This window comes from Pinus tabuliformis, chromosome 8 (genome assembly GCF_031772625.1).
Source record: "Pinus tabuliformis cultivar Carrire ecotype Pingquan chromosome 8, CPIR1, whole genome shotgun sequence".
NCBI classification, from domain to species: Eukaryota; Viridiplantae; Streptophyta; class Pinopsida; order Pinales; family Pinaceae; genus Pinus; species Pinus tabuliformis.
Genome location: NC_142294.1, coordinates 1,714,023,101 through 1,714,038,745, shown reverse-complemented (window position 1 = coordinate 1,714,038,745; position 15,645 = coordinate 1,714,023,101). Strand labels below are relative to the sequence as shown.

Genomic DNA, 15,645 nt, shown 5'->3' with positions numbered 1-15,645 from the left:
AAGAGAAGCAGATAAGCCAGGTAAACAAAAATTTCAATTTTCAAATTCTTAATAGTTTTTTTTTAATTTTGTTAAATCGTTTATAATTTGAAAGTTGGATATAATTTGTAATTTTGTTGAGCTAACTCATTACACTACTATGTTTTTTGCAGCACAATGGTGGGAGGCTTTTGGTGGCCATTGTCCTGAATTGCAGAAGTTCGCAATTCGTATTTTGAGTCAAACTTGCAATGCTATTGGGTGTGAGCGCAATTGGTTTGTCTTTGAGAGGATTCACACAAACAAGAGAAACCGTTTGGATCAAAAACGGTTAAATGATCTAGTCTATGTCCAATACAACCTCCAACTCAGACGCAACCAATTGCTGAAAAAAGACCTAATTCAGATCCCATTGTGTTGGAAGACATTGATCCAATATCAGATTGGGTAGTGGAGAGTCATCCAGCAGAGTTTGATTCTAATGAGGATCTTGATTTTGATTTAGATAGGGAGGCATCACTCGAACATGATTTTCAGTTGAATGCAGATCCCGATCCACGTGTACTACCAGCCTTAGCCTCACAGCCAGCAAGGACTCCAGTTGCAGGCGATTCCTTTGCTCAGCCACGACAAAAGTGCAACCGCATATCTTCTCTATCTCAGCTTGCATCTGCTGCACAACCTGCTAGTGCTACCACTTCTACAGTTGCAGTTGGAGATGATGATGAGGAAGAGCCATGGGGCCCCCTGTCTGACTCTGATGATGATCCAGAGATTGATCCACATGATTTTGGCTTCTTTGGCAGTAGCTACTAGCCAGTGGCCCAGTAGTACTGGTCACAGTTTACTTTTGTTGTAGAGGCTATTTCTAGCCTCCTTGGTTATGTGTTTTTGTTTTGAATCTTTGATCATGTATGTATTGGACAGTGCACTGGGTGCCATTTTGATATAATGGATATATTCATGAGCCTACTTTGATCATATGTTGTCTTCCATCTATATTCTAATGTTGTGTGTTTGGAAACATGAATGAAAATATTTAAAATTATGTTTTTTTTATAAAAAAAAATAAATATTTAATGTATTTTTTACAACGACTGAGTCATTGAAATCGAGCCGGCCGAGTCGATACCAAGTCGGAGTCGAAGTTGGAGTCATCCCTCGACTGAGTCAGTGTTAGAGTCGGAGTTTTAAAACATTGGGTGAGACAAACAACTGAACCCATTATGCAAAAACCATTTTCAAACGGGCGAGGATGCTACCTTGGATGCTGCTATCCTTGCTTTTGGTGTTGCTGACTCATGTATGCATGCTTTGCTGGACTAATGATTGATCATCTAGCCAGTAGTGGGGAAGGAACGTTTGTGCCTGCCTGCAAAATACATGAAGGCGCCCATGTTGGTTCAGACAAACACCTTGATGCAGGGCTACTCAGGGATCCGATGGGAAATTCTTGACGCTCTGAGAAAGCTCATGGACTATAACATCACACCCAACTTGCCTCTCAGAGGAACAATCACTGCCTCAGGGGATCTGGTTCCCCTCTCCTACATTGTCGGATTGGTCACCACTCGCCCCAACTCAAAAGCCCTCTCGCCCAACTGCGACCTGTTGGATGCCATGGAAGATCTCCAGAAAGCCGACTTCGGAAATTGGCTAGGATGGCTCGAATAAACCCGTGCTGGGAGATGAAATGAAATGGACTTGGACTTGCTTGCTGCTTCGACGTTGCGACCTGAAGAGAGGCGGAGCCACGAAAAGATATGGCTATGGCACGAATGATAGGAAAGAAAACGTGTAACCTTACTTAATGACATCTGTCAAAATGCATGTCGAAATATTGTTGTAGATTGAATGCACTTTATTTAGTACTTGTCTTCTTTTATAAAATTATAGGTTATCAATAGATTATAGATCTAAATATAGATTATTAATTTGATTAGATATCCATGATGCAACCACAGGATTACTACCTCCTGTATGTGCTGTGAACTTCATTTTCAGCATTTTTATCTTTTCAACTACATGCTCTACATGCTCTCGACAGGATTCAGGGGAAATCATGGATGGGAATCTTTTCAAATCGTGTTGAACAGTCACGGAATACTCTCTTCTTTGCTAGCTGTGCAAAGGAAGTTGTGACTAGTGCACATGTCAATATAGTTATGTCAGACAAGGCATTATTGAAGCACTTGCAAAAAGAAGTGGCCAGGCTTGAAAATGAATTACGAGCCCCTGGGCACTCCGCTCCTGGGAACTCCGCTCCCTCTCAGTACACTGAGGCTTTGTTGAAGGAGAAAGATCTCCAGATTCAGAAGGTCTTCTTACATTGTTCATTAATTATTCTGTGATGTTCACCATGTTTACTGTAAACCTAGCTAATCTACACTCTTTATTTGAACTAGTCAACTCTGTATCCGTGTGGATAAAATTCAGTGATTCTTGCTCTGATGAGGGGTTTGATGTCGCCTAATATTCTAGATGGCCCAAGAGATCAAGAAGCTGACTCAACAAAGAGATGCTGCACAAAGCCAATTTGAGGACCTGCTTCGGAGCATTGCTAGCAGTCAAGGGTCAAGAAGATGGGTAACTAGTTTTTTTCATCTCTTGAGCTAGATGTAAGCTGTTCTCAGCCATTTTCAGGGATGCAAAACTTATTTCTATTTCTCTTTTTTGCAGTACTCAATTAATCCCAGTCACACTCTTGCTCGGAAAATAAACTCTTATGAAGATGAATGTGCAGTGTCGGATGTATCCAGCACAGGGCATGATATGGGTTCAGATGACTTGCAATTTCCTAAACTGCATAACTCTGACAATGGAACAGTGAGTCAGACAAGCAGTGAAATTTTTTATCAGCAAAGCATTCAAAAACATCAAGAAGAAGCTCTTTTACAGTCAGAAGAATTTCAACAATCCTCAGCCTCCACACCCGAGAAGCATCCTGTTAGGGAGTCCACCTCAAATCCCCTACTGTTGGTTCAAGAAATTAGAAAGTTGGAGTATCTGCAGGAGGATCTTGGTAAGGATGCTAGTAGAGCTTTGGCAGCCCTTCAGAAAGAAGTCCAGTGCCTTGATATCGCTCAATCAGGTAAACCCAAGAATGATACAGCATCGTCTGTGACAGAGTTTAGAGGAGAAATTCGAGCGTTGTGTTCAAAGGAAGAAAATTCAAGCCCAGAAGAAACTGCTTCGAGAAGCCTAGTAGATACAACGCTCAAGGAAGAGATTTCAAGACTGAATGGCTCAGGGGATCTCCACAAATTAACTGATACTGATGCAACAATTGCTGCATTGGAAGAGCAGCTTCAGAATGTGCAACAATCCATTGAAAATCTTGTACTTCCTCTTCCCAATGAGGTTAGATTATCGGATTTCAGTAGAGCTCCACAACTAACAAGGAGTAGAAGTTGTATAGCTGAAATAATGACTAGCCCTCCATCCTCTCCCTCTTCTTGGGTGACAGATAGTTTTGGGCATAACGAAAACACTCCACCAGAAACAGCTGGTTGGAAGAGACCCGGGAGCTTGAGGAAGAATCTTTTTCATAAAAATGAGGGTAAAGAAGGCAATGTGTTATCCACAGACAGCACTGAAATGCTTGAATGAAGTGCTTCTTTTGACATAAAAAATGTTAAGAATATGTTCAAGGTTGCTGCTGAAGAGAATATTAATAATATTCGCTCTTATGTCACCAAGCTCAAAGAGCGCGTGGCCAAGCTTCAATACCAGAAGCAGCTTCTTGCTTGCCAGGTAAGACTCCAAATTGTTTGCTCTTTAGTACTTTCGAAAAAGAAATCTCTGTTTGATTGGTTAAAACTTAAAAGGTTTCTTTATATCTTTTTCTATCCTTAATTTCAGCACAAGATTCTTTTGAAGTACAATCCTATTATATACAGTTTCAGGTCTTAGGTCTTTCTGCATCTTGCTTGATGTACATTGTACTGGCTGGGGGATTTCATAAGTTATATCATATTCTCTCAGTCTCTCTGAAAGCTTTAGGATGTGTTCACATTGGATGCTCACGTGAAATTTACCACAACCATCCTTTGCTAGAGTATTGTGTTTCATTTGTGGCGTTGTGAGACAACTCTGGAAGAGATCTCACATATATCTAATTTACTTAACATGTAAATGTTCTAGGTTTGGCTTGTTTTTTTCCAAGAAATGGAGTGGAAAGATTACAGAAGTTTGTTTTTGATTTTTTCGTTTGTTCCAGAGTCCTTTTTAATTTGTTTGAAAGGAGGGGCCATGACAACATAATCTATATTTTATGCAGGTGATGGAACTGGAGACAAATGGAAATGTTCAGGATGACAGAAATGTCGATGATGTGACTCTCGATCAGTCATCCAAACTTGTACAATCACCTTCCTCCTGGCCTTTGGAATTTGAGAAACAGAGAATGCAAATAATTGAACTCTGGGACAACTGCTACGTCTCCTTAGTTCACAGAACTCATTTTTTCCTACTATTCAAAGGTGATCCTTCAGATGCAATATACATGGAGATAGAACTAAAGAGGCTGTCATTCCTTCATAAATATTTCTCTCACAGGGCTGGTAATAGCCCTGCTCACAATGATGATCAGACCACTTCTCTGGCTTCTAGGTAAATCCCTTCCCTTTTTTCAGCATCTGTATATTTGATTATAACAGCCTCTGCCACGCATTTTATTGTATTGTGTATAGATAATATAATATGCATGATCTTCTATTAATCCTGCCAACTGTTTGCACCAATCCATATGAACAATAAGTTGTGGATTTTGCAGTATTCGAGCTTTGAGGCGTGAAAGAGAAATACTGGCTAGGCAGATGCAAAGGAAATTAACGGCGTCTGAGAGAGAGACCTTATTTGAGAAATGGGGTGTTGTCCTGGACACAAAGCAGAGGAAATTGCAGTTGGCTCAGAGATTATGGACAGATACCCAAGATTTGGCCCACATCCAAGAGAGTGCTAATATTGTTGCTAGGCTTGTCGGATTTTGGGAACCGGGACGAGTATCAAAAGAGATGTTTGAGCTCAGCTTTACACCTGCGAAGAACAACCAGAGGTTATCATCCTCTGGGTTCCAAGCCATAGCTCTATAGACCTCTGGGATGGATGGAAGATAAATTGAGGAAGCGCTTCTGGTGCACTGTGTTCTGTAGAGCTAAGACACAGGAAAAAGTAATCATGTGTCATTAACATGATTGGCAAACACAAATTTCAAACCTGCATTACTGAAAGTGAAACAAAAAAATAGAGAAATAATATATAACCTGCTTGTCAATATTAGTATATGTTAGACAATGGTTTATGACATAACTGTGATATAGTCGTGTTTTTCCTTGTTTAGAACCTCACATAACTCTTTTCGATGGATGTTATAACTCACATATCTACTTCTCACAATAGATATATCCTTTGAAAGCTCCCCCTTCAACCTGTGTGGCTTTATAAGCTGGGGGTTTAATAAAACCAGGGGATTCCAATAGCCAATGATCTCCCTCCACTTCCTGCTAGTTATTGTTTTATCTTGAAAATGGGGAACTTATAAATATCATAGCTTGAACCTGAATTTGTAATGCACATGATTTATCTAACCATTCATGCACTCAAATCTGGTAATCCCCACATTCTCTAGTTTGAGTAGGGGGGGATGATGATTCGATCTCAGCGTCCCATAATTGGAAACGACTCCATTAATGGGCGGTGATTTATGATGGATTTTGGAAGTTCAAATTAACGTTTCAAAACCATTTTTTTAAATTTTCCCATCAAACAAACAAATTCATGAATGATCCTGTAAGTATCCTTGTCAAACGTGACAAATTGACGTGGGAGGTATGATTGTGCCTAGATCCCTTATACTATCACTGATGTACTGTCATATTTTCAAATGTCCAATTAATGATGCATTTGTGTTATTCGCTAAACCAAGGGTCCCGGTCTATGTTTTTATGAATTCTAGGGCATCAAACAATTTTGTTAATTCTTTTTCATTGGAGAATTGGTCTATGCCACTCTTTGTACTCCAGAGAACAATGCGAAAGGAAATTCCCAATGCAGCTTACATTTATGGAAATGTCTCAAGCATCCCAAGCTTTCCAATTGCCATTGCCATTTGCCCCATTTAGTTGGCGACATTTGGTGCACCCAAAGAACCTGCTGCCAGAGTGTGAATCAGAGACTGCTGTGATGACAGTTTCAAGTTAGATACTGCGAATGATTGCTGTTCTGTTAAAATCTTAATTTGTGGAGGAAGAATCTCCTGTTGAAATGGTTGTGACAGAACCATCCCCTCTTAGCTTAGGGGAATTGAGGCCTTTTAAGCGGGAATTGACTTGGGTTTGTAAAGCCAAGTTCAGTTTTTCTGTAAAGATGTTCAGTCCCTTCCTATTGCGCTTATATACTTGCATTTCTGGCTTTTTTTTAGGATGGGAATTTTCTTGTAATACTGTTGCTAGATTGTTGTAGCTCTCTCTGTTCCATGAAGTAATGTATGATGCATTTCTCAAAAAATAGAACTGACTGTGTGAGTTCAGTCTTAGCCAAGTCTTTTCCCTGAAATGATTTCTCATAAAGCTGAGTAAAAAACCAACCTCCAGCATTCCTCTGATTTTATCATGGATACTGGAAAGCTTGGTAATTTTTCCTTTCAAAGTTGTCTAGAAATGCTACAAATATGCTGGTATTACAAGATAATTAATAAAAAAAAATCGCTCTCAAATACAGAGGCTGTTGCTAACACAGAGAAAATACTTGTCATTTTGTGCGGATTGCTTATGCCGCGAGTATGTCAAGTCTTATAATGTTTGTCCAATTTAAATCTACATTCTTGGGAGGGTGTGGGGCTTGATTTCTCCTACATTTCTTCACATTTACTGCCAACAGACACTGAATATAAGTGCAACCAGATTGTGGGGTGGAACCGAGACCAAAACGAGGAGGCTTGAAGCTATAGGCTTAATGTAGGTTGGGTTGGTCTAGGATATGTACACCAGATGATTGCACTATCCATTTCTTTTCATCAGCTGTGAAAGATCTTCATCCATTTACTCTCACCAGGAAATGATTAAGTATATGTATCAAATGTGTTATTCTCTCAATCTGAAATGTTTTGTATAAGTATTCTTTCCATATTTATCGAATTTAAAAATATATTCTTTTGGCATTCACCCTTTTTGCAGTACATGATCCAACTGCATTCCTACTTGGAGGAGTTTCTGGACATGCTGGCCTATTTTCCACAGTAAAAGATGTCTGCAGGGTATTAAGTACTGATCCTTACCTCCATCGTTGTTTGATGCTTATGCAAACATTCAATAGATTTTCATGGGATTTTTGGATAATGACTACATGTATTCTAGCTTACAGGATCAAACAGATTTGCAAAATAGAAGAAAATTGGTTTGTTGAAATTTATAAATGTGACTGACCTACTTGATTTCTTGATGTCTTAAGCCTTTCATTGCAGTCTATTTTTCGACTACTTGTAGAATATTGCACCTTCTTCTTGACAAATAGAATATTCAGCAGAGTTGGAGTTATCAATTCGTATAGGTTGCTTGGCAGATCTTTCACATGTATCTGGTAAGTGAAATTAGCTGTTGACTTGTCTCTTCTAGCGAGTCAGACATGCACTGAAAAGTACCCATGAAGCACTTTGCAAATGAAATCTTCAAAGGTTGTTTGTGTGCTCGGGGAGAAGATTTTTATAGCCATGACAATCTCGAAAATACCTATGCACATGACAACAAGCTCTATAAAAATAAGAAATCCCTATCCAAGCTTTAACATACTATTGATCTCCATCATCTAAGTTCTATAAGTAACTCATCATACATAGGTACAAGCCATCAATGCATAGGGACCATGGTGGTTCTCACTATGGGTTCCGCGATGAACCTTACTGGATATCTCATGATTTGGCTCTCTGTCACTGGCAGAGTTGCAAAGCCTGCCATGTGGCAGATGTACATGTATCAATGCATCGGAGGAAGCTCCATGACATTCGTGAATACTGGAATAATTGTGACTTGTGTCAAGAATTTCCCTAGAGGCAGAGGGTTAGTCATAGGGCTGCTACTCTCCCCACTTCTGTAGTGCTCACTGCTCCTACTGATGCCAATCATTAGGCCTATGGAGGCTCCGAAAGAGAAGAACGAGACTAAGAATTTTTATATTTTTCTTGTCATGGCCCTCGTGTTGGCTAGTTTGCTTATGGTTTTTATTTTGTTGGAAAACTTGCTGGTTCTTCCACAGATTGTGATTCAGTTGTTTGCTGCAGTAACAATTCTGATCATCTTCTTGCCATTGCTGATAGTCATACGAAAGGTGAAGCTCAATGAACAGTGTTGATGCCATATTTTGGCTTCCCTAGATCCAACAAGACTAGAGCAAAAAGTCAAGGTTGTTGCAGAAGCAAGGATAGCACTAATCGGAGCATATCCGGTGAACCAAAGATGATTCAGGTTGATGCTCAGGAGACTTAAAAGGAGTTGGCTCCTGAGAAGCAATCTGAGAGAACTCGGGTTGAGTTGGAGGATTCGAATCTATGCAGGGTTACCTTTGTGGGACCACTCCTTCCTGTATCGAGTGATCAAATAGCTGGGTTGACTGTTGGCTAGGGACGGGAGTGACTACGCCAGCATTTGCAAAAATGACAAGTTATATGTATGTATAATTTTGTACCTAGTAGAGTAGTGCACTGAAACTGCTGGACTGCAAATTACCAATGTCAATGCTGCTGTCACCTGCATGGGAATGGTCTGAGATCTCTTATGGCAAATAAGAAACAATCCTAGCCTACTTACTTTACCTTTACCGCTCATGGTAAGCACTTGCTGCCATGCAGCTTCTCTTATTTATATATAAACTTCACTATCAACCTCGAAATATATATACTGTTATTTATATTTATATAAACTTCACCATCAACCCTCTTATATATATACTTCACTATCAACCCAAAACAAATATATGAAATAACAATATCTAAGAAATCTGAAATAACAATACCTAAAAAATCAACCTACATGAGGCAGCCTTATTGGTAATTGCTTTGATAGTGAAAGCTTTGGTCCTGAAGTTCCCGTTCAAGCCTAGTGGGTAGAAAAAAGAAAAAGAAAAAAACCCTCGTGCATAAATTAAATTTAACATGATTAATAGTATTATTTTAAAAAATAGCGATCTCAATATTATTTATTTATCCTATCCCTAATAATAACCTACGACAGTTCAAAAGATCAGTAACAAATTACAATATAAATTGAAAATAATTCCATTTTAACACGCAGTAAGATTAGCCTAAATTCGCCATCGCTGGACATGTTAACCTAAATTTCGGCAAATCGGTCAACAAAGCACATTTTCGCTGGCATTGCTGCAGAATCCCAAAACTCAAAACTCAGATAACAAAAATATCAACATGTACCTGAAGGGATTCAGCGCCTCCGCCGTATCTGCTATACTGAATTGCTTTCATGGATTTACCCTCCATTTTCAGCTGCAATTGGATAAATTATACACCAAATGTAGCTCGAATACTAGCCAATAGTTGGATAAATTAAATTTCAGCCTGCCTTTTCAGGTTCTTCTGCACAGTAACCGACAGTTTAATTAAAGTATTAGAAACCATTTTTGGTAGCTTGGACATTATTTTAAACCATCCATCCGCAGATTTGAATTGTGTTTTTTCTTGGGATCTGAGTACATACCAGAGAAGATACACATTTGCTTCGAAAGTCGAATCTAAAATATTTGGATTGTGTTTCTGCTGGCTTCTAATATATTTGGATAATGTTTTTAAATCATCGTAACTTTTTTATTGGTTTGGGATTGGAGCTGTTTCATAAATGTATTTACATCGTCTCATTTTCGTAGGTAGATATGTTTCTCGGTCAAAGGTTTTTTTTGGGTTTGCCAATTTAACACCACGTTGTCGGAACAAACCACAATTTCACCTACCTGAATTACAGTAGGATTTTGACATGGAAATTTTGGAAAATTGGGTTATAAATGTTAAGTTTTAGGTATTGAGGAGTTCTCGATGCTACTGAATCTATTTCTCCAGAAAAAATAAAGGATTTAAACCTTCTCACAATTTAACGCTTTGAATTGTTCTAATTGGTGATATGAGTGTGTTTTTATCCAAGTTATTTTCTCATTATCATTAATTTTAAATAATATTTTTTTCGGTTTTCTCTTTCGGATAACGTTTTAGTTGGCTTTTTAAAATTTGAATAAGAAAATAGATTATTAAATTGATTATTTTAAAAATTAATTTATGTTTTATATTTTTTACAATGTAGTATTTCATGTTTTTAATTAGTAAAATTAATGATCTCATTGAGGTCCTTATATTTTTCTTTGATCATCGAACCAAGGAGGGTTTTCATTTGTTAATGACTAGTGGTCTTCATTTGTTAATGAAGAGTGATGGAATTAAGGTATTCGTTGTGCCATCTCCTCTTGTGACAAGGGTCAAGAAACCAACTAACAACTTCAACTTGAATTTCAAAGTAGAAATAGGCCTAACCGTCATTGGTGGTTAAGGCTTCCAATTGTTGGATTTTCACTTGAATTACAGGAATAATGGAATGGAAAATGATAGCAACAAATTGGGCTTGAGTTTGAGCTCAAGGCCTGCCCCAAAGGCCACAACCTCCAGACCCCCAATGAGAGGACTAGGCACAACTTTCGAGGAGCATACAGGACATGAGACTCTTTATTAACAAATGAAGACCCTCCTCCACTAGGTGATCAAAGAAAAATATAAGGAACTCAATGAGATTACCAATTAAAAACATGAAATACTACATTGTGAAAAATATAAAACATAGAATGCCTTAGTCCCATCGAAGCAATTGCTATGGTGCATCTCATAAGGTATCTAAAAAGAATTGAGCAAATGGGAGTAGGTAGATGGCCTAAAGTTATCTTCAATGAAGGCATGAGTGAAAGAAAGAAATCATGGATGAGACAAAACAACAAATGGATGAAAAAAATGGAATATTTACCTCGATGAATGTCCCACAAATAGTAAAGAGTTAAATAATTTTGTTATAGAGAAGTTATGCAAGCGTATATGGGAAAAAGAGTTGGGTAGAAAGAAGAAGTGCTATGTTCAGGAATTCGACCCCAGTTGTGATCTCCAACAAAAAGAGTACATTGGAGCTATCATTCCATGCAGAGAAAAGATTCTTATTGCTTAATTAAGAACTAAGTCGCATCAACTTCGATGCAAAACAGGTCGATGGAAAAGACCTAAAGAAGCTTGGGAAGAACAGGTGTGTACTTTTGCACTTCTTGGGTAGTGGAATCAGAAAAACATTTCATTTTGGAATGTGATGCTTTTAGAGACATCAAAGATAGTTACGAGAGTATGTTAACATCGGTTCCCTGGCATTGTCTTTTCAATGAGGTGATTGTTAGAAGGTTGGGTCAGCTCATCATTAATTTGAGTACGAAAAGGATTGAATTATAAAAGGCGAAAAACAGGGAGGTTGGTGCTCCCATAGACTATTTTTAGTCTCATGGACATTAAAATTTCATTCATTCATTCATTCTAATATACCCTAGAGGATGTGAGGATCAATAAACAAAGATATAATCAACCTTGATAGAGCTTAGAGGGGAATCAAGTAATGGGCCTAGGCTAGGACCGGGTGAGACAACAACCACAAAGGGAGCGATATCAAGGAGAAGCCCCAGGTGGTAAGTGAATACTGAACAAACAAGAACAACCTCAAAGTTTCAAATGCCACCTAATAATGTACTCTAACTCATCCAGGGATGCACCATGTGTCCTCCAACAGAATTTGGGTTGCATTTCCTATTACAAGGATGTCTCCAATTCCTTGTTATAGAGCATCAACCCAACCTATGTAATAGATAGATCCTTGCTACACGATTTTCCATGCATTTGATTTATAATGGGTGTCCACATCCTTGTTTTCAACGATTTAGGCGTTTGGTGAAATGTATGAAATACATCGGCCTCGTGCATATTTCAAAATTGTTACACCCTCATCCGCACCTGGCACCATCGATAATTATTTATTTCAAAATTGTTACAACCTCATCCGCACCTAACACCTGGCACTATTGATAATTATTTAACATTTTATATAGGTCAATGTTTCGGACTAAAAACATAACTTATGTTCACTAAATTTCTTTGAAGTGTTTTTTTGGTACTCAAAAAGAGCATTTGCTGTGTTGGATCTAGTCAAATTATAACCTGAATTTAACATTGAAAAGTAATCAACACCAACATAGTGCAATTTGAAATGCCCAGATTCCAATAGAAAACTTTCTTTTAGCTAGGGTGGAAATAATAAAGATCCCCTTTGTTGCCAAAAAGATTTTGAATTTCCAAATTTTATTTAGTTAAAGGTCACTCTCACTAACACTTGGAACGATCAATGTGTCCATGAATTAACTAAAACCTGAACACATCAAGCTAGGCATTAACTTTCATAATCCACATTTAGTTACTCTGCCAACATTAATTTAGGAGTAACTTAGTCAAATTGCAACTTCGTCTAGGGATCTGAACTGTCAAATAGATTGAGAGGGAGGTTACTTGAATTTTAACAGTGGCTATGGAATTTGTGTTATTAATTTGATTCTTTTGAGACTCTCAATCTCTCCTCATTCAAATTGAGTTGTTGCTAGAGCATGGTAGAAATCCTTAACACGCAAAACATAAACACCTACGCCCATTCCAATCTTTGAACAAGTTAGAAAAACTAACTCATCCTTCAAATTATCGAGAACCTCACTATTAGTACTATGTGTTTATATATATATATATAAACTAAAACCTTTCGAGTATATTCCAAGTGGTTGGGAAGATTTAATGATAACCTCCACACCTAGGTTCAAGTCTCATTGATATGACTATGTATAATTATCCTGAAACATGTAGTTTATCCAAAAATAGTATACTATGCACCTCTTCCATAGATTAAGCAGTGTTATCTCATTTCGTTTCATAGTTATAAATTCAACATTGTAATTTTTTATTATTTGAAATTTTATAGGGCATTGACAGTTGCATTGACAACATTAATTGTAAAATGTTGAATAAAGGCACTGACAGATAGATTATCAATGCCAATTTTTTAATTTGTTGAATAAAAAGCACTGATAGTTGGAGTATCAACACCAATTGTAAAATTTAATTTTTTTAATGTCAAAATCAAAGCGTTGACAGATTCCATGTCAGCGAAGGACCAAGCGAGCTCTGAGAAATTAATTGTTAGCGTGACACTCTATTTTACTCTATTCTTGTAGAACTTAATGTGTAGATTCAATACTGCTCATGAAATTTACTAACTCGCAAGACTTGAAGCTAATCCACTCTTCTACAAAAGTTAATTCACCATCTAAAACAAGAATCATTGACACGCAAAAGGAAACATCACTCATGCATAAACATTTATCTAGGGGAAAGCAACTGCTCAAAACCCCTTATTATATGTATTGCATTAATCAGAGAATAGAGAACAAATACAATGCTTGCTCAAGCTTGAGCACACACTGCAAGTGTATAGTCTATCCCTTTACCTGACTAACTGAACCTGGCCCAACACTTAGCCAATTTCAATCCTTCCCGAGCTCCTATTTCCTTTTGTTGTTCCCTTAGGAAATTGCCCCTATTTTTTAGGAATTCAACGCCAAGGAATTACACAATAGCCTTAGGTCAATCTCTGACTGCATGCACCACCTGTACACATGGGAATATGCTACAACTGATAGTAAACTACCTTGGAATCTCCATCTCAATTGGGTAACTCGAATTCTTTTCATGTAACAATTATTTTGGGTTGATTGATCAATTAACTGGTTGATCACTGAGTGTGGATGAAGTTACACATCCACAACTTGACCTCCATTAGTTCTTCTGACAGTTTGAAATAGTTAAAATGACAATAACTCAAATTAAATGAAAAAGATTGCTACAAATTAGTAATCAATCATGTAAAATTGAACTCAAGAGTCTCCAACTCGAATTTACTGAGTTAACTGAGTGACAAGAGCCATGTCACCTCAGTTAACTACCTCCAAGTATTTTGCTGAAATAGAAATTTTAATTTTAATCTAATTTGACCAAGGTTAAGTCAAAACTAGATTTTTTTGCATTTTCAACATTCCCTCTTAGCAAGAAAGGGATTATCAAATGTTTCTATGGAACTCGAATTTTCCTCTTGACAAAGCCTCTGTCAAAATATATGCATCTTGTTCCTCTTTCATAATGTACTGCATCAACATAGTCCGCTTCTACACACAATCTCGTAGATGGTGATACGAGATGTCGATATGCTTGGATCGATCATGAAATACAGGATTCTTAGAGATTTTGATACATCTCGTAGATGGTGATATGAGATGTCGATATGCTTGGATCGATCATGAAATATAGAATTCTCAGAGATTTTGATACAACTCTGATTATCACATTAAATCACAGTAGGATCCATCTTCTGACTAAATAACCCAACAAGAATCTTTCTCATCCAAATAGCCTCACATGTTGCTTGACTTGTAGCTTTGTACTCTACTTCTGCTGAGTTGAGTGCCATAGATATCTACTTCCTGATGTACCAAGAAACTATTGTTGACCCAACACTGAAAATTCCTCCTAAAGTGCTCTTCCTATATGATGGACTCCTCGCCCAATCTGCATTTGTGAATACTTGCAGCGTCACTCCCTATGTCTATTTATACCAAACATCAAACTGAGTAGTGCCTCTAAAGTATCTCAACATGTGCTTTGTTGCCTTCTAATATAGTTTGTGTAACACCCTCCTCCCACATTTACCCAAGTAACCAGCCAATCAGGGTAAACATGTGATGAAGAGTTACTATGATATGATTCAACTCCCCATGTGTCAGTTAAGGAAGTGGAATCGACAAAACACACTACACAGACCTTCCAGAGATACTGCATAACCTCAAGGAGCCAACCAAACCTTCTAGGTGACCAACCCCTTAGAAAAACTAACCTTTTACTGCATTAATCCCCTAGTCACTCCCATGACATGGGCATGAGTGTGACTGGTACCCTCCACTCACTCCCACAACATGGGTATGTCTATGACCAAGGACTTTCCCAAGCAGTTCTGTGCCTACAACTCTGAATTTTATGCCATTTTTCAGGCCCATGGCTCAAGTCACTACCCGAAACTCCATGACACTTCCAAAAATGAAAGATAATAGAAGAAAAATGATACAAATGCAATTACTTGAACAAGGACTTGACTGGACCCCTACTAGCCATGACTGGCATTTTGTCAAACATGTCACAAAGATGCAATATATAGGTCCTAACAACAGATCTGAGCATAGGGGTCTCATACTTATCTGAGAATCGTCAAGAAGGATTGATGCCTTCTCACATTAGCTCCATTATCATCTATTAGGTCATATATTCTTTGTACATTCAGTGATTAACCAAAACATGATGAGAGCCATGCATTTCCACTGTTTTAAAACTCATTCATAACTAACATATAACCAACAGAAATATCAAGGATATAATATCCATATAAACCACATATGAACAAGTATATTTACAAATAAAATACCAAGGAGAAAGACAAATCTTATTGATGATTGCATAGGCCGACCAGGTATGTGACTTCCACAAACCACCCGACCGCAGACTAGGTT

The 15,645-nt window shown here is 37.8% G+C and overlaps 1 protein-coding gene and 1 pseudogene across 5 annotated transcripts in view; one reads left to right on the top strand and one right to left on the bottom strand.

Annotated features, from left to right (window-relative positions):
• LOC149242877 (putative inactive kinesin-like protein KIN-7B) overlaps positions 1–5,146 on the top strand; it is a 42,080-nt pseudogene extending 36,934 nt beyond the window's left edge. Inside the window, exons 3-7 of the transcript XR_016268199.1 lie at positions 1,984–2,297; positions 2,461–2,565; positions 2,659–3,732; positions 4,259–4,590; positions 4,754–5,146. The product of XR_016268199.1 is annotated as a putative inactive kinesin-like protein KIN-7B (transcript). The remainder of the gene's footprint in view (positions 1–1,983; positions 2,298–2,460; positions 2,566–2,658; positions 3,733–4,258; positions 4,591–4,753) is intronic.
• Positions 1–9,857, bottom strand: part of LOC149242876 (UV-B-induced protein At3g17800, chloroplastic-like) — a 307,875-nt gene extending 298,018 nt beyond the window's left edge. The window contains exons 1-2 of one of the 4 annotated variants that reach the window (XM_089374382.1): positions 9,684–9,857; positions 9,401–9,562 (exon numbers count right to left, since the gene is read on the bottom strand). In XM_089374382.1, coding sequence (XP_089230508.1) covers positions 9,401–9,466 — 66 coding nt within the window. In that variant the 5' untranslated portion in view covers positions 9,467–9,562; positions 9,684–9,857. The remainder of the gene's footprint in view (positions 1–9,400; positions 9,563–9,683) is intronic. The other 3 variants (XM_089374381.1, XM_089374379.1, XM_089374380.1) reach the window with 3 other exon arrangements.
• Positions 9,858–15,645: the final 5,788 nt, after the last annotated feature.